Raw genomic sequence first — 22,177 nt, 5'->3', positions numbered from 1 at the left:
CTGGAACACTGCACTCCTTTCTGCTCAGTGGAAATGCTTTTATCTACAAATCTTTCCTATCACAATTTTTTAATCCATGACAAACCTTGGCCCCTAACCCTGTGGCAACTTATTTTTCTTAATAATCTGTTTTGTTTCCATTCATCTTTTATTAATAGTTTCAGAGACCTGTAGCAGGTTAGAGAGGCACACTTTTCCTTCCATAAACTTAGATCGTTTGACCCTGGAAGGGCGCATTTATCCAAACATCGCAGTTTTGTCTGTTTAATTAGATACTCTCATTTTCAGCTGAACCACAGTGAGTCATGCTGGGTGTAATTCCCTAGATGGCCCATGGCTCGGCTTTTAAAGAAAGGCAACATGTTAGCAATGTTAACGGTAGCTGTTTTTTGAGATCTGTTGCATTGAGTTGCCTGAAAAAGGCATAGACTTATTACAGTGTGACAAATATTATTATAACATGATCCTCTGCAAACATTAAAAATAAAAGGAAAAGAACATATCCATATCTAAACCAACCATTTACTATAAAATTCAGCATGGAAGAGTATGATCCTTGGCCCCAAATAACTGCCATTTACTACACTGGCAAAAACTAATTTCCCCCCAAACAAACATAATGCAAAATGTTTTCCAGTTACCCCCATTGTTGACAGTGTATTTTGTCAAGGCAATTTAATTTAAATCCAGGGAACTAAATCCCCAGCTAGCATAAACTGGGATAGATCTATTGACTTCAGTAAAGTGAGGCTGATGTACACCATCTGAGGATCTAGCCCCAAAATTTTTTCTTAAGTTCTTTGTCTTTTTAAAACAAACATTATGATTTAGTATAAATCTGATTAAATGTATCAACACTCTTCGAATCATGAGTCCACTCACAGTGTAAATTGCCACTCATTCTGAATAAGAGTATGAGAATCTGGCCTTAAAATTAAAAAAAAAAATGTGGAGTGACTTTTCATGAAACAAAATCCAGAGAGTTTTTGTGTTTGTCCACTGATGGTTTTGTTCCTTTTAGGTGTAAATTTTGCTATTAGTTTCACATTTACATTTGTAACTAACCAGCTCCGTCATCCTCTTGTTTTAAAAATAAGCAGAAGCTTGCCATATGTCGCCTACTACAAAATTTCTAAAAATCCAAAGAAATTGAAATATTGGGCTTTTATGAAGGGCCAGATGCTGCTTTCACCTACACTGACAGAAAGCTGGAAAAAGTCAATAGAGCTCCTCTGGAGTGCAACTGATGTAGTCTGAGAGCAGAGTCAGGCCCTAAATAGGAGTTTGTTAGATAGGATAATCTGCAAAGATTTTAGGAAGATCCTTTCTCGGATTATTGCAACCCAATAATCCTCTTTCCTGTTACTCAGAAGAGTTTTTATCATTTGAATCCTTGTAAATGCAAATAAAGATCTTGCAATTTTCCAGAACCATCATATATTATGTGCTTCTTTAAAGGTTAAAAATGATAGGGAAAGGCTTTGAATCAAGCCCATCTAAGACTCTAAAAATGTAATCTTTCAAACATAAACTAAAGGAGATAATTGTGCAGGATTTTTTTGCTTTTGTTTACAAATGTTATTACTTTCTCACAACCTCTACATTTTATATCACTGATTCAGAGAATCCCCCAAAATATGTTAATAATAGTGTCTGAGTGTTGGTTCAATCATGGGATGATCTGGCATAACTAAACTAACACCATTTATTATAAAGAAAAGGAGTACTTGTGGCACCTTAGAGACTAACCAATTTATTTGAGCATAAGCTTTCGTGAGCTATAGCTCACTTCATCGGATGCATACTGTGGAAAGTGTAGAAGATCTTTTTATACACACAAAGCATGAAAAAATACCTCCCCCCACCCCACTCTCCTGCTGGTAATACCTTATCTAAAGTGATCACTCTCCTTACAATGTGTATGATAACCAAGGTGGGCCATTTCCAGCACAAATCCAGGGTTTAACAAGAATGTCTGAGGAAGGGGGTGGGGTTGGAAAACAAGGGGAAATAGGTTACCTTGCATAATGACTTAGCCACTCCCAGTCTCTATTCAAACCTAAGTTACTTGTATCCAATTTGCAAATGAATTCCAATTCAGCAGTCTCTCGCTGGAGTCTGGATTTGAAGTTTTTCTGTTGTAATATCGCTACTTTCATGTCTGTAATCGTGTGACCAGAGAGATTGAAGTGTTCTCTGACTGGTTTATGAATGTTATAATTCTTGACATCTGATTTGTGTCCATTTATTCTTTTGCGTAGAGACTGTCCAGTTTGACCAATGTACAAAGCAGAGGGGCATTGCTGGCACATGATCGCATATGGTGTAGAAGCCCTCTACACCAACATTCCACACAAAGATGGACTACAAGTCGTCAGGAACACTATCCCCGATGATGTCACGGCAAACCGGCGGCTGAACTTTGTCCTCACCCATAACTATTTCACATTTGGGGACAATGTATACCTTCAAATCAGCGGCACTGCTATCGATACCCGCATGGCCCCACAGTATGACAACATTTTTATGGCTGACTTAGAACAACGCTTCCTCAGCTCTTGTCCCCTAACGCCCCTACTCTACTTGCGCTATATTGATGACATCTTCATCATCTGGACCCATTGAAAAGAAGCCCTTGAGGAATTCCACCATGATTTCAACAATTTCCATCCCACCATCAACCTCAGCCTGGACCAGTCCACACAAGAGATCCACTTCCTGGACACTACAGTGCTAATAAACGATGGTCACATAAACACCACCCTATACCAGAAACCTACTGACCGCTATTCCTACCTACATGCCTCCACACCACATGATCCATTGTCTACAGCCATGCTCTGCAATACAACCACATTTGCTTCAACCCCTCAGACAGAGACAAACACCTACAAGATCTCTATCAAGCATTCTTACAACTACAATACCCACCTGCGGAAGTGAAGAAACAGATTGATAGAGCCAGAAGAGTTCCCAGAAGTCACCTACTACAGGACAGGCCTAACAAAGAAAATAACAGAACGCCACTAGCCGTCACCTTCAGCCCCCAACTAAAACCCCTCCAACGCATTATTGAGGATCTACAACCTATCCTGAAGGATGACCCATCACTCTCACAAATCTTGGGAGACAGGCCAGTCCTTGCCTACAGACAGCCCCCCAACCTGCAGCAAATACTCACCAGCAACCACATACCACACAACAGAACCAGTAACCCAGGAACCTATCCTTGCAACAAAGCCCGTTGCCAACTGTGCCCACATATCTATTCAGGAGACACCATCATAGGGCCTAATCACATCAGCCACACTATCAGAGGCTCGTTCACCTGCACATCCACCAGTGTGATATATGCCATCATGTGCCAGCAATGCCCCTCTGCCATGTACATTGGTCAAACTGGACAGTCTCTACGCAAAAGAATAAATGGACACAAATCAGATGTCAAGAATTATAACATTCATAAACCAGTCGGAGAACACTTCAATCTCTCTGGTCACACGATTACAGACATGAAAGTAGCGATATTACAACAGAAAAACTTCAAATCCAGACTCCAGCGAGAGACTGCTGAATTGGAATTCATTTGCAAATTGGATACAATTAACTTAGGTTACCTTGCATAATGACTTAGCCACTCCCAGTCTCTATTAAAGCCTATTTCCCCTTGTTTTCCAAACCACCACTCCTTCCTCAGACGTTCTTGTTAAACCCTGGATTTGTGCTGGAAATGGCCCAACTTGATTATCATACACATTGTAAGGAGAGTGATCACTTTAGATAAGGTATTACCAGCAGGAGAGTGGGGTGGGAGGAGGTATTTTTTCATGCTTTGTGTGTATATAAAAAGATCTTCTACACTTTCCACAGTATGCATCCGATGAAGTGAGCTGTAGCTCACGAAAGCTTATGCTCAAATAAATTGGTTAGTCTCTAAGGTGCCACAAGTACTCCTTTTCTTTTTGCGAATACAGACTAACACGGCTGTTACTCTGAAACCATTTATTATGTTACACTATTCATAATTTTTAAAAAATCATTTTTCCCCGTAATTTCCCAGCCTTTATTTGCTATGGGATAAACTATTTATGTGATTGGAATAGTCTAGGGTTGTATGGGTTGGATTGATCCGGTTTTGAATCCTATATTTTTAGCTTTTGACATTTTCTACTTTGATTAAGTTGGAAATAGGTGAGACTGGAACTTCCTGCCGCTATTTTCCTGTTACAGGTTGGAAGGGGAAATACACAGTTATGTTAAATGGCACTATGACTGCACAGATGCTCTTAATGAAATATATTAGAATTTCAGCATCCAGTGATATACGGATTTTATTCAAAGCATTTTCCATTCACATAAGAACCTCATCCAAACTTCTAGTACTCAGACTATAAGGTCATACTTAATTTGTACACTCCTTAGGACAAGGACTGTATTTTTGTTTTGTTTTTCCTATAGTGCCTAGCACAAAGAGAGCCTTATCCCTGACTGCATGTTAAAGCCATTGAACCCATTACATAGAATCATAGAACTGGAAGGGACCTTGAGAAGTCATCTAGTCCAGTCCCCTGCTGGACTACATACGATTATATGTATAATCATATAAATGTGTGTAATGGGTTCAAACTATTTGGAGCAAAAAGATCAAGTCTCTGTGCCCCCAAAGTCCTATCTCAAAAGGTCAGGGTTGGGGCAGTGTAATATCTGACAAATGTCTCTGTGGTAGATCAGCCAATCTTCCTGGAGTAACACATGGGCATAAGTGATACGAGATCCATTCTTTGGTGATGGCAGTGTTCTCTTTTTCCTGTCCTGGTACAAAACCCCTAAACACCAAACAAACCCAGTCTGTACAGTACAGTGCAGGGTGGCAGTAAGTATTCAGGATTCCAGTAAATCTACAACAATCTTGTATTTATAGCATTATTATATTTGACCTCCAAATCAACTTTCACAGCTAGAATAATGCGTGGCACATAAGTCCTTAACATATTTTTTCAGCTTCATTTCTCTGAATATGATTTCAATTTTTTTTTTGTTGAAAATGGTCAATTACCATTATATCTGTTTTTAAATAACAAAATGATTCAACTCTCATCAAATCATCTTTATATACTGGCCCTTAAGTGTTCATAGGAATTACCACATTAAACATACAATTAACAATAAACAACATGTGATAATGCGTATAGGAGTTTGGCTGCTTTAGGGATTTTTTTCCACTAGTTAATTCTTAGCTCCCTAGCTTAAGCAAGACATAACACAATATTCATTAGAAACAATCCAGTTTCACAGAGTTTCTTTGGGTTCCAAGCTTGTGCCTTTCCTTTTCTTTTCTCTCTCTTCCCCTCTCCCCCAACATAATGAGAAGCTGTTTTCTTTTCTGTTCACAGATCCTCTCCGTGAATCAGGTGAATCAAATAAAATGGCTGCTCCATAGAAAGACTATTCTTGCAGCTACACAATTTTAAAGTTTAGGGACTGTCCATAAAGTTCAAAGATCCCACTAACAATCATCAGAAGAGTGAAGCCCTTTCCTGGGTTACATAACAATGCATAATCAGTTTAATGTTACAAAAAGAAAGGTAATTGATTTTAGTTATAATGATTCATGGTACTTACCTGAACTACATATCGCCCATGACAGAATTCTAGGTATGAATGTGTACTAGAGATCTGATTCAGCTTCCATTGATGTCAATGGAAAGTCTTCTATTCACTACAGTGGAGATTGGATCAGTCTTTTGGTGATATAGGTCTGTGCAAATGGCTGCATAATTCTTTCTTTTGTTATCTTCCTGCATAAATCTCTTTTGCTCCTTATAAGTGGCTAGTTATTTGGCTTGGTTCATAGGAGGCTAGAGTAGTCTAAAGAAAATGCTGGCAGCTTGAAGAATAGAATGAAACATAGAACTCAGGTTTAACATTAAGAGTTCCCAGTTGCAGCCCCCTTTCTGGGGACCCTAGAGACTCAACTCTCAGGAAAGAGATGTTATCATTTCCCCCACCTGGAAAATTTTTCTTTATTTCTTGGGGGTCTGGGAGGACATTAAAAAGGGAAAAATAAAAAGAAATATCAAGAGGGTTTTATGAACTGAAATGAAAGTGCATACTCTGTGATTCACTTCTCAGCATGTGTATGTCTCAACCATAATAAGGCAGTCATTGTTTAAAATGAAATGCATACAAATCTGTAAGTAAAAACACAAGAATAGAATAATCAAATCTTCAGTGTGCTAACTACTGAGGCTTACCACTGTTTTGCATCAGTCCTTGTGTATCAAAACGCTATCACCAACTTACATGCTTTTATGGAATGTTGCCAATTACAACATTTTGACCAAACTGATTTGAAAGATGCTGAAGTCGTTGGGCTGAAGTGTAAATCTTACAACATTTTACATTTTGAATTTAATGTCCTGTCTTCTGTGAATTTACTTTCAAAACTATGCATGATTTTGATGTAACAAATTTGAAAATACAGATTTGGGATAAAAAGAACAAGGAGTACTTGTGGCATCTTAGAGACTAACAAATTTATTTGAGCATAAGCTTCCGTGGGCTAAAACCCACTTCATTGGATGCATGCAGTGGAAAATACAGTAGGAAGATATATTTTTCCACTGCATGCATCCAATAAAGTGGGTTTTATATATATACACAGAGAACATGAAAAAATGGGTGTTGCCATACACACTATAACGAGAGTGATCAATTAAGGTGAGCTATTATCAGCAGAAGAAAAAAAGCTTTTGTAGTGATAATCAGGAGGGCCAGCTATGTCTCTCACCAATCATCATTTCTTCTCATCCCCATCTTCTCTAGGCTTCCTCGTAGTTCTGTAGTTTTCTAATTACTTCCTAATAGGCATAGTAAGAACCTTGGTATTCTCATCACATCTCGACTTTTTAGAATAAATTGTAATTTAAAGTGAAACTAGAGCATAATGGTTTTAGTATGAAGAAAACCTCTCTCAGAGAGAGGTTATGTTAAGAGTGGAAAAAGTTAAAAATAGGGAAGGGAGGGAAGATAAACATTAATAAAACCTGGTGGGAGGAACACTGAGTTGTTTTCCCCTGGGGGGCGGGGGCGAACCAGCCCTTTCACAGCCCTGCTGTCAAGAGAACTACCACCATCCACCCCCACAAGCAATTTCTGCTGCCACACATATACTAGGGAATTATGGAATCTTACATCTCCTGCAAGTTACAACAGTCTGGGGAGCAGAGGGTTTATAATCTGTTGGGCTAGTGTATGTCTGAAAAGGAGAGAAGACGTTTTTGGCAGCAAACAATAGGAAGAGGTGGTACAAAGTGATCTTTCTCTCTGCTGGGTCTTACTGCATAACTATGGGGAACTTGCTGCATAATTTGTCTGCCATGCGAAAGAGTACAAGTGACCTTGATTGTTTGTACACAGTTTCATTGTTTCTGTTAGGTTAAGCTTTCCATACACAGAAACTTTAGCATGAGATGCTAAATTAATACAACAAAAATCATTTATAGTTCTTTTTCTTCTACATAATCAAGAATGGGGGAAAAACCCCAACAGGATGTTTTGTGATCTTTTATGTCACACTCTGCTCCATGTTTAAGAATGCAGATGAAGATGAAGCAAAGTATTTTATGCCTTCACAGCTTCAATTAAAAAAAACAAAAAAAAGTATTAATCAGCCTTCCTGATGGTAACCGTTACACTTGTTATTACAGAATCTGTGATTAAATATGAACAATAATATTTTAAGATGTAAAAGAGATATCAAAGGCACAAAATGAGAAAACTTCTAGTCCTTACTTATGTAAGTCCTCACAAGCTGTTTGATATCATAGTGTGATAAAATGTTAAGTGACATTTAATTACATAAATATTAGCAAGCTTGAAATTAAGTGTCTGTAAGAAAATTTAGGAACTATTTAATCCTTTTTTATTTATTGTATTGCGTGTCCTAGTTACAAAAAAAACATAGATTAGGGTTTGAAAGTACTGCTTGCACAGGGTTGAACTGAATGGCATAAGATACCATGGTTGTCTTCCTCTGCACTAATTCTATAATTATTTTGGTCTATTTTTAAATGCATCTAATGAAGGTGTATGAACTATTTGTGTTTCCAAAACTGTATGGAGGGCCGGTTAGGGGCGGCTGTGTCTTCCCAAACAGCCAGGTGTGGCCCTGCCCCCCGCCTCCTACCCAACCTCACTACTTCTTGCCCCCTGATGGCTCCCCCGGGACTCCTGCCCCATTATAAATAGCCCGCTGCTCAAGTCTGTGCCAGAATACCCCCATTGTATTTCAAATCCAATGAGCTGGCCAATGCCGATTTCTTAGTTTCGGAGGCTATTCTTTTAACATACCATGAGATGATACACAGAATGCATTCATAAAATTCATTTCCCAAAGGATACTAGTAGTGCACAATTACCAGACTTATTTTCTGCCCTGACAAAAGGGAAAACTGTAGCATCTCAGTTATCATTCTATATGTAAAGACTAACAAATGCTGACCTTTTATTTTTTAAATCACAGCTAGTGTAATTCTCCAAGGAAAACTAAAATCAAGATTATAAACCAAGAGTAACTAATATTTTTGAAATAAAAATGAACATTTTAATATTTTGGTGGAACTGGAAAGCTGCAACAGTTCAGCTAACTTGAAAGGGGGTAATGTAATGGAAAGTGTTATCCAGAATGGAAGTACCACAGTAATGTAGTGCTAGTCAATCTTACTGATGTGCAGAGTGGAGGCAGATATTAAAAATACTAATTAAAATTCTATCTTAATATATACCAAACAAACCCCAAATGCTGATATCAACAGAGAAAAGTGAAAGCACAAAGACAAGAATAATAAAAGTTGAGATTCAATTAATAGTAGAGCCTATGGCCAGAAGAAACCATTGTGATTGTCTAGTCCACAGGTGGGCAAACTATGGCCCGTGGGCCACATCCGGCCCGCAGGACCCTCCTGCCTGGCCCCTGAGCTCCTGCCCCAAGAGGCTAGTTCCCAGCCTCTTCCCTGCTGTTCGCCCTCCCCCTCAGCACACCGTGCCACACTCTGGGCAGCCAGGCAGCGCAGTTGCAGAGCTGCAACCTGACCCTCTGCTCTGGGTGGCACAGGTGCAGCGCCGCCAGCCACTGGTGCTCCAGACACTGCAGTAAGGGGGCAGAGAGCGGGGGGGTTGTATAGAGGGCAGGGAAGTTTGGGGGTGTGGTCAGGGATTGGGGGGTCAGAGGGTGGGGAACAGGGGAGTTGGATGGGGCAGGGTCCCAGGGGGGTCATCAGGGGACAGGGAACAGGGGTGGTGGTTGGGGCAGGAATCCCGGGGGAGCCATCAGGGGGCAAGAAGTAGTGAGGTTGGGTAGGAGGCGGGGGGCAGGGCCACACCTGGCTGTTTGGGAAGACACAGCCACCCCTAACCCTCCATACAGTTTTGGAAACCCAATGTGGCCCTCAAGTCAAAAGGTTTGCCCACCTCTGGTCTAATCAGACCTCTTGTATAACACAGGCTGTAGAACTGCCCCAAAATAATTCCTAGAGCTTCCTTTTTGAAAAGCATCCATTTAAAAAAATGTCAGTGATGGAGAATCCACCAGGACCATTGGTAAAATTTGGTAAAATGTTCCAGTGGTTAATTACTTGCCGTTAAACATTTACACCTTATTTCCAGTCTGAGTTTGTCTAGCTTCAACTTACTTTCAGCCATTGAATCATATTATACCTTTCTCTGCTACATTGAAGAGTCTATTATTAAATATTTATTCCTCATGTAGATACTTATTACTTAGGCTGTAATCAGGTCACGCCTTAACCTTTGCTAAGTTAAATAGATTGAACTATTTGAAGATTGAGCTCTTTGAGATACCATAAATGATAACAATTAGTCTGGGAGCACAATGTAGTAAAACCTCATTCTGCGGGCAAGTGAGTGATATAAAGATAAGGGTCATGTCATTTGATTTCTAAAATCTCCAGAATCCTAATTTCAGTGGTGTCCCCCTCTGCAGTGTGGTGGGCGGACTTGATGCCCTCCCCAGCTCCCAGCTCCAGGTCCACCAGTTGGCGGAAAGTTTGATAATACAATGTCATCACAAATTAACCAAGTTGGGTAGCATTCAAAAGCCCTTTCTCCCCAAGCACAATAGTATCAAACCCAACAAACCTGGAATGATTATGTAGAAATATTCAAGAAAATGTTTAAAAATAAAACAAAATTAATTATACTTAACATAGAAATGCCTTACTTATATTTAAAAAAAAATTACCTTGTTTAATCCCAGAGAAGTTAGCCTTGACGTGTAAGACTGAAAACATTTATTCATCAAAGCCATCCTCAGTGCCATCTCTGTATAGGACTCCATCACTTTGTCATGCTGATCCTGTGTACGCCACGGTCGTATCTCCATACAAGGTAGGTATTTCAGACATAACTGGTGTGAACAGTCCATCCTCCAAGACCCACCTTGAAGGTGCTCAGAATGGCTGAGACAGGCAGTTATGAGGTCAAAGATGCACTGGAGTCATATGCTGAGTTTACCATTTGAAGGCCAACATTAACACTTGCAAAGCTAGGCTGGTTGATGTTTTCCAAAAAGCAAACACAGGAAAAATTGCCACTGACCTGGGGTGCGTTTATACCTGCTATCAAGATCGCAAATTATCAAGCAACGGACTGGCTCTGGGATGATCAAGTATATCCAAAACTACCATCCCCTATCTAGCATGTGTGGATCCTAGAGGATGGACTGATCCTGCCAGCTATTTGTGAACTACCATGCACATCCAAATCAGTCCTTCAAGTAAGCAAATGCATGTATGCAAAGAGTTGATTTTTAAACATTTTGTTGGCTTTACCTACATAATTGTTCTAGGTTTGTCTTGTTTAGTATCATTGTGTAAATGGGAGAAAGCGCTTTTGCATGATACCCAACTTGACCCATTTTTGACAGCATTGGTGAAAATTTTGATAATACTATCAGAGGACCTGAAGATAGGAGAAGGGGCAGGCAGTGAATTCCCTTTCCCGCCATGCTGCAGAGCGTGATGCCACTGAAGTTATGATTCCGTAGTCTTTTACCAATGATATCTCCCTTACCTTTCTAGCCTTAACTTACACATGCTCTCAGAATAAATAGTGCTGCTGCATTTCTGCCTGTCTGGAGCATTTACCTCAGGAGGCGAAGCAGAAGCCTCAGTACCCATGAGACCTGTCTTTCCCCATTACATTGGATTAAATTGAACCCACCCATTACAGTTAGATAAGAACATCTGGAGTGTCTCCTGAAACGCATATCTGGATAGCCAAAAGGCAGAGTCTGAGGGCACTGGTCATCTCTTGGTTGGAACTGAGTGGTTCCTTAGTCTAATACAGATGACAAGGTGGAAAAATAGACTTGTTAATTCCTTCCCTTGCCCCCCTCACACCGCACCATCCTCATCAAATTCTTGAGTTGAGTGAACAATTTGAAAATACTTTATTATCTTCATTTATTATGGGGATAAAGAGTTTTAAAGGGATACGTTTTTATTTAAAAACACAGAGCAATGAGCAGAGACCTCTCTTAAAAATGTAATCTAAGAAATAGTAGCAACAAAGATAGAACCTTGGTATTTGAAGATACAGATTATGGAGTTATAAATAACATGGCATTTAATAAAGCTAATGTTAAAATTATATAATACATAGGTTAAGAAAAGAGTGTCTGTACAGGTGACTATACAACCTCAATCGGAGCCTGATTCAAAGCCCATTGAAATCAGTGTAAGACTTCCAGTGACTTGAGTGGATTTTTGGATCATGTCCTCAAAGGTCAATAAAGGTTTGGAAGGGATAGTGAACAGAGAGTGAGAAATTAGAATCTCATTTTTCAAAATATTTTAAAAAGCAAAAGAATATGGAAAAATTTGAGATTTAAAATCTATTGCTTGGCTCAAAATACCTTGAGTTTTCATCGTAAGGAGAAAGATTCCTGTTATGTAAAATGACTTAATGATCAAGGATCATAATTAAATGTTACAACTGGGTTTAGAAAATTGAACCTTAGATCCCTGATTTTATATAAAACTCAATATTTTGAAACTCATGGCAAATTAGTAACAGAACCTTTAGTACAGTAGATACTGCTGTTAAAAATTACACTAGATTAAAATATACTGACAATGCGAAGGTGCTCTCAGCTTGGAAAAGAGAAGAAAAACGGAGGGGGGGTGTCTATAAAATCATGACTGGTGTGGAGAAAGTAAATTAGGAAGTGTTTACTCCTCATAACACAAGAACTAGGGGTCACCAAATGAGGTTAATAGGCAGCAGATTTAAAACAAACGAAATGAGGTATTTCTTCACAGAACACACAGTCAACCTGTGGAACTCTTTACCAGAGGATGTTGTGAAGGACAAGACTATAACAGGGTTCAAAAAAGAACTATATAAATTCATGGAGGATAGGTCCATCAATGGCTATTAGCCAGGAGGGGCAGAGATGGTGTCCCTAGCCTCTGTTTGCCAGAAGCTGGGAATGAGCGACAAGGAATGAATCACTTTATGATTACCTGTTCTGTTCATTTCCTCTGGGGCAGCTGACATTGGCCATTGTCAGAACACAGGCTACTGGGCTAGATGGACCTTTGGTCTGACCCAGTATGGCTGTTCTTATATTCTCTCATAGCCACAGCAATTGGATCAATCTCAGTTTTCCATTAGGAAACATGTAGTTAGAATAGGGTATGCATTGATTTCTCTTGGGCTTCATTCATGTTATGGAAACATTATAGATAGAAAGAATAGTCATACTGAAGTGGTTTTTTTCCATTGAAAGTAAAACTGATATTCAGAAGATTTAAATATCAGATAAGGAACTCAGCATACCTACATTAATTAGAAATCTGGGACTACAGTTTTTAGAGCCCTTAAAAGAGGAGCTGCCAAAGCTCCCTAAAAGTGGGGAGCCATGGGCTTCCAAACCATGGCCCTACCCCTTCTCCCTGAGCCCCCGGTACCAACTTGCTCCTCTCTGCCTCCCACCCCCTGTCACTTGCCCTTACAGCCAGTAAAAAGTGATGGAGCCATGGCCCCCTGATCCCTCCCATGTTTCAGTGCCCCTGCATTAAAGAATATTGTTTGATGTATATTCTGTTTATATTCTGTCCTCTTCAAAATGTATGTGGTGCTTTCAGTGTTTTCATTTGAAACTGTATATTCTAAGAACCTTTTCCAATTAGCTTCAACAGCATTTGACTATGGTACCCTCAAATGACTGGCTCTTTAACAGAGAATGAAAGCCATAATTATTTATTAAAGCACAAAAGAGTTCTTTTTAAATTCTCTTTAACTGAAGGTTGCATTTGCACAAGAAATAGATTTTAAATTATCTTGAACATTCTAAATTAAAGAGAGTGCATGAGCCAGGTGGCTGCTTCATCAGTCAGCCTTGAATGGCCAATATAGTATGGCCATTTTATTTTGTATCTCATTTCCATTCCTTTTAACATTATGTGATATCAGAACTTAAAAGGCACCTACAGTTTTGTCTGAATCTTTGGGCTCTGATTCTTTTCCTTTCAATATTTATGCCTCTAATAGTAATTTTGTTTGGTAGTTGTGGTGCAGCCCTGTTGGTCCCAGGATATGAGATAGACAAGGTGGGTGGACTTTTACTGGACCAACTTCTCTTGATCCATAACTTTGCAAGACTCTAAAAATTGTGTTCTTAACAGAAACGCAGGTTTTATGGTTCATTACAACAATTTGTTACCTGTTAATTGGCCACGTCATTTTAAGTTGTTTCTTGCAATATGTTAACCCCTCATGCTTAACAATCTGTCCCAACTTGTATTTAACTGTGACACTCTGGTTACTTTTTTGAGGTCCGAAGAAGAGCTCTGTGTGGCTTTAAAGCTTCTCTCTTCAACCAACAGAAGTTGGCCTTGCCCAATAATTAACTTTTTTTCAGTTTATATTTGTGCAGGTCATGTACTTTATCACATGCCTATGTTATACTCAAAGTTGAATTTAATATTTTTAATCAGAGGCATTAGATGGTAGCCTGAGGGTCTGTAGATGTAATAACACAGTTACTAGTGATAGTAAAGAAATTATTTCCTTTCTCACCATCACACCCCCCTCCCAAAAAAATCAGTGATTTTTTTTAGAAATTTTTCAGCATTTTGTCAAGTAGAAGGAATTTTTTTTCACTTTGCTGATAAAAATCTGAGCATTTTAAATGAAAATTGATTTTTTTTAAACTAAAGTTTCCTTTTAATGGAAAAGCCATTTTGTATTTGTGGGGGACGACAAACTTTTGGACAGCCACTAATAGAGAAACCTGTTCTGGGACTGTCTTTTAACTCATACAGTACTTTTGTGGCATCCTTTTTATTATAATTTATTTTGATATCTATGCTTGTAATTCTCTCCCTAGCATAGATTAATTTTGTCACCCACCCTCTAAATGAGTTTACTTCAAGTGCAGTGATTTTACTTATTTCAATATCAGATCATTCTTTAACTGAAACTAGTAGTTCACAATACGCACAATAATGGATGCTTAACCAAAATTTATTTTAAGACATCAGCTATCTTTATTTACACCAAATAAGGGATCATATCCTCTTAAAGATTTGAAACCCCTGGTCCAGTTGATTTTGGGTGACTATTATAAAGTTCCAGGATTTGTTGTTTGGACTTTGGTTTAAGATGTTTTCTGTATCTCTAGAAGAGAGGGTATTCTTGAGTTCCTGTAATATTGCTTCCATCTCTTAACATCTTAATGTTAAAAGGGTAAAGACCCTGAGGAATATGCTTGGTATGGTAGTTTCGTAAATTAGTTTGCATGTCATTAGTGATGCAGAAACCTGATGCTCCAGATACCATTTATCATGTTAATATTTTTTTCCACTTATGGCTCCAAAATTCAATATATGGGACATTCTATTGCATTTAACTTACTACGAAATTATTCTCTAGATATTTAGCTTGTTGATGATAAATTACAAAGACCTAAGAACCTGGCTTTGTCATTTTCACTCTCTCTTTGGTCATTAAGGGCTTAAACTGTTGAGGTTGTGCTGGGCATACTCACCTTGCACTGAAGTAAGTCCATATATCTGACCAAAATGGTGCTGTTTCCTCAACTGTTATATAATTTGTGAATGCTCCCATCACATTATTAGTTAAAGATCTCACAAGGCTCAAATTTATCGGTTATGCTCTAGTGCATAAAGAAATTATTTTGGGGAAGTTCTGTGGCTTGTGTTTATAGACAGAAGGTCAGACTAAATGGTTACAGTCTCCCCTTCTAGCCTTGAAAGCTATAAAGCATATGCTTATAAGATTTATTTTGACAGAAAGGGGGTTATAACACTGCATTAGTTGCTGCTGGGTGTTCAATATTTTTGTAAATCAGCCTGCTTGGGGGTGGGTCTAGCTTTTCCCTCTTATTTTTTTAAAACTTTGGCTCAACTTTAGCTCAGTTCCATCAGTTTTCATCCTAGCTGACTTCAGAGGAACCAATATAATTTTTTGTCTAGAGGTTTCACTTCTCTGGCCCTGTGCTTTAAATTGGGAATTTTGCAACTGGCAATTTTTCAGCCTGAAACCTGTTTAAAATGTAGTTTAACTAACTGTGCATTTTGGTACTATTTCTGGGACATCAGTTGTGTCTGATTGGGTTTCAGGTGCACTATGTCTAAGGAAGTCAAGTGTGAAATACTCATTCGCCTCTTTTTGTTTACTACTGTATTGGCTAAATGGATAAATGAACTTGGCAATTTTTGTCATACACTTCATTCATATCTTATAGTATATTTATAAACTGAAATAGGAAAATCTGTCCCAACATTGGATTTTTAGATTTTAACATTATTGCATGATATAACTTAACACTTGTTGTTCTTTGTTAGTTCCATTCTTACTGAAAATACAGAATATTTGGGATTCCATTTTTTAACTGTCACTGGGAACCTCAGCAATTTGGTTTGTTTAGACAGGGAAATCTTTTGCATATTCAGTGAATAGCAGCTAAATGACTGAGTAATTGATGTATGAATTGACATGTTTTTAGACTGCTAAATAAAAAAGGAATGGAGCAGACATTATTACATGGTCCTTGCTCAAATGTATCTGAGATATAGAAAAACAATGAGGAGTCCAGTGGCACGTTAAAGACTAACGGATTTATTTGGGCATAAGGTTTCGTGGGTAAAAACCCCACTTCTTCAGATGCATGGAGCGAAAATTACAGATACAGGCATAAATATACTGGCACATGAAGAGATGGGAGTTACCTTACAAGTAGAGAACTAGTGTTGACAAGGCCAATTCAGTCAGGGTGGATGTGGTCCACTCCCAATAATTGATGAGGAGGTGTCAATACCAAGAGAGGGAAAATTGCTTTTGTAGTGAGTCAGCCACTCCCAGTCCCTATTCAAGCCCAAATTAGTTGTATTAAATTTGCAAATGAATTGTAGATCTGCAGTTTCTCTTTTAAGTCTGTTTTTGAAGTATTTTTATTGAAGGATGGCTACTTTTAAATCTGTTATTGAATGTCCAGGGAGAAAGAAGTGTTCTCCTATTGGCTTTTGTATGTTACCATTCCTGACGTCTGATTTGTGTCAATTTATTCTTTTACATAGAGACTCCCGGTTTGGCCAAGGTACATGGCAGAGGGGCATTGCTGGCACATGATGGCATATATATATTTTGATTTAGTTGGGGATTGGTCCTGCTTTGAGCAGGGGGTTGGATTAGATGACCTCCTGCGGTCCCTTCAAACCCTAATCTTCTATGATTCTATGATTACATTAGTAGATGTGCAGGTGAATGAGCTCCTGATGGAGTGGCTGATGATGTTGGGTCCTCTGATGGTGTCGCTAGAGTAGATATGGGGCCAGAGTAGGCAACGGGGTTTGTTACTGAGATTGGTTTCTGTGGTGTGGTGTGTAGTTGCTGGTGAGTACTTGCTTCAGGTTGAGGGGGGTTGCCTGTAAGCGAGGACTGGCCTGCCCCCGAAGGTCTGTGAGCACGGGGGATCATTTTCCAGGATAGGTTGTAGATCATTGATGATGTGCTTGAGCGGTTTTAGCTGGGGGCTGTACGTGATGGCCAGTGGTGTTGTGTTGTTTTTCGTTTTTGGGCCTGTCCTGTAGTAGGTGACTTCTGGGTACCCATCTCGCTCTGTCAAACTGTTTCCTCACTTTCCCAGGTGGGTACTGTAGTTTTAAAAATGCTTGATAAAGATCTTGTAGGTGTTTGTCTCTGTCTGAGGGATTGGAACAAATACAGTTGTATCTTAGGGCTTGGCTTTAGACAATGGATTGTGTGATGTGTCCTGGATGGAAGCTGGAGGAATGTAGGTAAGTTCTTTCTGAAACTGAGCTATGGGTAGTAGGCAGTTATCAGTCATTGAGAATGCACCAGACAGAGGTAAGGGGAGTTAAATGATTCCATGGTGCTGCAGTCAAGGAGATACAGATATAGTAACTAAGGGGAATGCTGCCCCAGGCAGGCCCCTGAAAACATTGTAGAAATTCCTGGAGCTCTCTGAAACCTTTTACATTACCTTTAGATTACTCTGTTCTGAGTGACTGAGCTGAGTATTGAACTTCACATAATCAATGTATCTGGTGACTAGTTCAAAACGACCCTACTTCCCATTATTTTATTTACCAACTCATAAGCAGCTTTGTATAACTTTGGCTAACTGAAACTATCAATTTCTGTTCTTAAATTATGACAAGCCATTTAGATTCCTTTTTTAAAAATACAAGTTTGAGGTTGTGTTAAATTAAAGCTTAGCACCCTGTTAACTATTAAATCTGATCACTGGTGAAAACCACCTTCATATCTTGCTGTCAGTTTCAGAGAAAGGTGAGGAGTGGGAAAGGAAAGTTTTTATTTATTTGGAGTGGCATTCCTCTGTATAGAAAGTTTGGTGAAAAGTCAGTTTGACAGGGTTTTTTCATGTATTTGATTAATATTAAGACTGCCTTTTCTATGAATGGCTGAGTTACCACTGTTATCAAGTGGGTCAAACATAATCTTTTCTTACTATCCTTGACTCTATAGTTAAGTACAGCATGAAATAACGTTTTAAAAGCACTCACACAGACTATTATGTGAACCTTGAAAAACTGCATAGAATGCTACACTGATTGACTCACCATTACTATAGCTTGTATAGATTAGGGTTTCTTAAAAAGTTGTATGAGTAATTAATCTGTCTGATCTTTTACTTAAAATTCATTTGAAGAAATTTATGCTTTACACAAAGTCTTCCAGTAGGTTAAAAATAATTCAGGAATAAAAGGTTCTGAACATCCTTGTTTTTAGAAGTCATTGGTATTCCCTTATAAAATGTAGACAAAGGACCTGATTTTAAGGTATGGCTAAGCCTTGCAACTCCCACTGACTATATGTGGAGCTACAGGTGTTCACTACTTCTGAAAATCAGGCCATAAGGAAACAGTTATCATCTTCACTGGGAACATGATTGATCTCTGAAGCAGCAAGGCTGCTTTAATTAAAGTGCAGATTTGAAGATCTGTTTTATAGCTATTAACATATTTTGAAAGCCCCATGAAAAATGAGGGGTTGGGGGTTAGATCATGAAGTCATTACTGAGGCAGAGTAATATACACTACCAATCAACACGGTATGTCATGACTGATCATATACTTCAGGACGTATATACCTCAAATTATTTAGCAGTTAAAACACAGGCAATGTTGCTCTCAAGTGGTTGCTTTTCACACACTGGGGGCTTGTCTATGTTACCTGCAGGATCGACAGGTATTCTACTCTAGACGCGATAAATTGACCACCAAGCGCTCTCCCGTCAACTCCAGTACTCCCCCGGAGCGAGATGCACAGGCGGAGTTGATGGGGGAGCGTCAGCTGTCGACTGCCGCAGTGAAGACACTGCGGTGAGTGGAGCTAAGTACATCGATTTCAGCTACGTTATTCACGTAGCTGAAGTTGCGTAACTTAGATCGATCCCTGCTCCTAGTGTAGACCAGACCTCAGTAACCCAGGTGGACTTTGGCTTTCCATTGATATATATTTTCAGAAAAAGAAATAGGCAAAAAACCAGCCAACCAAATGAGTGTTTTGCTCAGATGCCAGAATGAAGAAGGATCAGAAAGTTGGAATGTCTCCCATTCCTTAGGTTATGTCTAGAGTTGCTCAGGAATTGTCCATCAAAAATGTGTTTTTGATGGAAAATTGCAGTTTTTGCAAAATTTAAATTTTCTGTGGAGAAAATTCAGTTTTGCCAAAATGTGTTGAGTTTTTCACTGGAAAAATTAAAATGAAATATTATGAAATGAATAGAAATACTTTCAGTTTGTCCAAGCTAATTAAAATGTTTTTCACTTCAAGTCAGTTTGATATTAATTTGTGTTTGCCTGTACTGTGTGCTTTGTGCAAAAATGAATATTGGGGTATGGTGTTCTGTCTTCTCCTTTCCTATATTTCTGTATTACCTCCTTCCACCTCCCCTCTCTATCTCCTTTCTCTTCTCTGTCGTCACCCAAACACCAAAGTCACAAATGACAAAAATTGTTTCCATTGATGGTCATTTTATTGTTTTCACGTATTAACTTTATTTTTAAAAGTTTTCATTCCACAAATTGATTCCCTCTTTATTTTTTCATTTATTATAACTTTTTAAATTTTACAGTGATTCCAGAGTTTGATACTCAAGTCAATATTGCACTGGAGGGTTTAAGCAGGAACACAATGCATAAGTTTGATGACAGTCAATTTGTGGACATCTCAAAGAAGGTCTATGATACAATTCATGACATCAGATGTTCAGTCATGATGATTCGGGTAAGTCTCTTCATTCATACCTTGACTGTTCATTAATAACATTATTGAGGAATTGGGACACCAAGGAACATTCACAAGACTTTAGAGCTAAATAAGGTACTATTGCCACAAAGTTCAGATCCAGATTTGCATAGTTCCAGACTATGCTGGTGCTTTGATTCTGGGTTACTTGAATAGACACGAGTATAATTCTAAAAGGTCAGAACCAGAACCGTGGAAGTGAAGAGATGGTTGTATTAACTCCACTTGTGGTGATGGGGCCAAAGTGAACATTTTTAGGTGAGGTCTGTTGGAAGGTAGCTGTTGCATTAACTTGGATGGAATATATGGGCCAAAAGAGCCAAAGATGTTACCATTACTCTGAAATTGTCCATCATGAAAGCATTTTAAACGAGGTTTAGAGTCCTCAGCCTGCTTAGTATGATATCAAACACCATTAAAAATCCTTTTCAACCTTTTATTAGAGATACAAAAAACCCAAGGAAAAACAGTTAAGACATTTGAAATGTCAAGTACTAAGTAAAACTTTCATTTTAACAACCTTGTTCCCTTTCGTTGGAGAGAGTTTTTAGAAGGAAAAAGGCCCTTATGTAATGTCTCTTAAATGATAATAGCTGTCCGTTTTTTGGAGGTGGGGAGAAGATACAATTGAGATGTGCTGGAGTGGCTGTAGTTGCTGTTAAGTCTGATCTTGTTTCCTAAAAGACAAAACAAGACAAAGACACAAAAAAGAGGGCGAGAAAAGAACAATGATAGATAAAGCAGTTTTTGTCTCTGATGTTCACTTAATTGCAACCTCACATGCTGGGCCTGTGTTTTTCCAGCAGTGGTCTTATCAGCCGCTCCAAAACCTGGCAAACTTGAACTGGCATTGGGCTATTTAGGGCATTGCTTATAGTTGCCTCTCCAGTCAGGGGTGCTGGAACAGTTTTTATGGTGAAGGTGCTAAGAGCCATTTAACCGAACTGTAAAACCTGTTACGATGGGAACCGCTTCAAGCCAGGGGCTACAGCAGCACCCCTAGTTCCAGCACCTAAGTCTCCAGTCAGAGGCTCACAGAAGTGTGGCAAAATATCCAGTCTGGGCTGACTAACCTGACTCTTATGAAACAGAAGGCAAAAGGAGAGAGCTAGGAAAGAAAATACATGAGGTGAGGGACGGAAGAAGAGACACTGGGGGTAGGAGGGAGATGAAATCTCACATCTCAGGTAATATTTGGGATTTAGCTGGAGTTGCGGGAGATGACAGTGTCATTTGTGTCCAGGCCCAGACTGGGCAGGACTACTCTCAAGAGTAGGATGAAGAAGAGAAGAGTAGTCGCAAGAGACCAGGGTGGTAGCAGCCCGGATGGTAAAGCTCACTGCAGGCATTGTTGGCGGACAGCTGCTAATTCGTTACCAACATCTTTTCTTTTTAAGAACACCCGAAGTGTTGGGTAGAATAGTCCATCCTCTCATTATTTTTGTCTCCTAATCAGTCTAATTTCCAGCACATGAATTCTGATTTCTGGTTCCACACTTTTGTTGTTTACCAAGCATTATCTTAAAACAGTCCCTGAAGTTATATCAGTAGTCCTTTTTGTTTGGAATAATTCGGCCTGTCTCTCTCTCTCACTAGCATCTTTTCCTATTGATATTTTTTGTTATTCTGACATCTTATGAATTTACTCCCTTTTTAGAGTTGAGCACACAATTAGGGTAAACTTGTAGTCCTTTTATTACAACCTCTGTCATTTATAATGAAATTCCTTTTATAACAAAGTGTGTCTGTGCGTGCACATGAAAAATAGACATCACTACCAGTGGACTCAACTGCATTTGAATGGTCACCAGTAAGCAAGCAATAACAAAGTCCTAACAAAAGCTCAGGAGATCAAGAAAAGATTGTCATGAAATAGGACATCTGGACTTTTCGACTTCATGAGCTCCACCATGCAAAGAGTGATGTGAGAAGCTTTTTAAAGGTTCACTGGAATGACAGCCGACACTTCCCCCTCCCCAAGGAACATTTAGTGGTGTATGCTGCCAAATCAAGAGTAAAGCATGGCATTTATTTTGAGTAAGGATGCGTTTGTATTCCTAATGAGAGACAGTCCATTCAATGCCAGGCTTATTTCAGTCTACCTATAAGGAGCTTTAGTAAATCTGACTTATTCAAGCATCTGCAGTAACCATAGCAGCCAACATGAGGAAATTTAGAGTGTTCTATAGCAAACTGTAGGAGCTCATTGATATTGTGCCAAAGAACAACGTGCTTCTGATTACATGGGATTTCAGTACTAAAATGAGGGAAGGAATTGTTGATCAAAATATAATTGGAAGATGTAAATGAACAAGGACACCAATTCAGAGTTCTT

The 22,177-nt window shown here is 38.9% G+C and overlaps 1 protein-coding gene across 1 annotated transcript in view; it reads left to right on the top strand.

Annotated features, from left to right (window-relative positions):
* CTNNA3 (catenin alpha 3) overlaps positions 1 to 22,177 on the top strand; it is a 928,894-nt gene that overhangs the window by 752,146 nt on the left and 154,571 nt on the right. Inside the window, exon 12 of the mRNA XM_073353443.1 lies at positions 19,670 to 19,821. Within this exon, the coding sequence (XP_073209544.1) occupies positions 19,670 to 19,821 (152 nt within the window). The remainder of the gene's footprint in view (positions 1 to 19,669; positions 19,822 to 22,177) is intronic.

Source organism: Lepidochelys kempii, chromosome 7, assembly GCF_965140265.1.
Source record: "Lepidochelys kempii isolate rLepKem1 chromosome 7, rLepKem1.hap2, whole genome shotgun sequence".
Taxonomy (NCBI): Eukaryota; Metazoa; Chordata; order Testudines; family Cheloniidae; genus Lepidochelys; species Lepidochelys kempii.
This window is presented reverse-complemented; position numbering and strand designations above follow the sequence as displayed.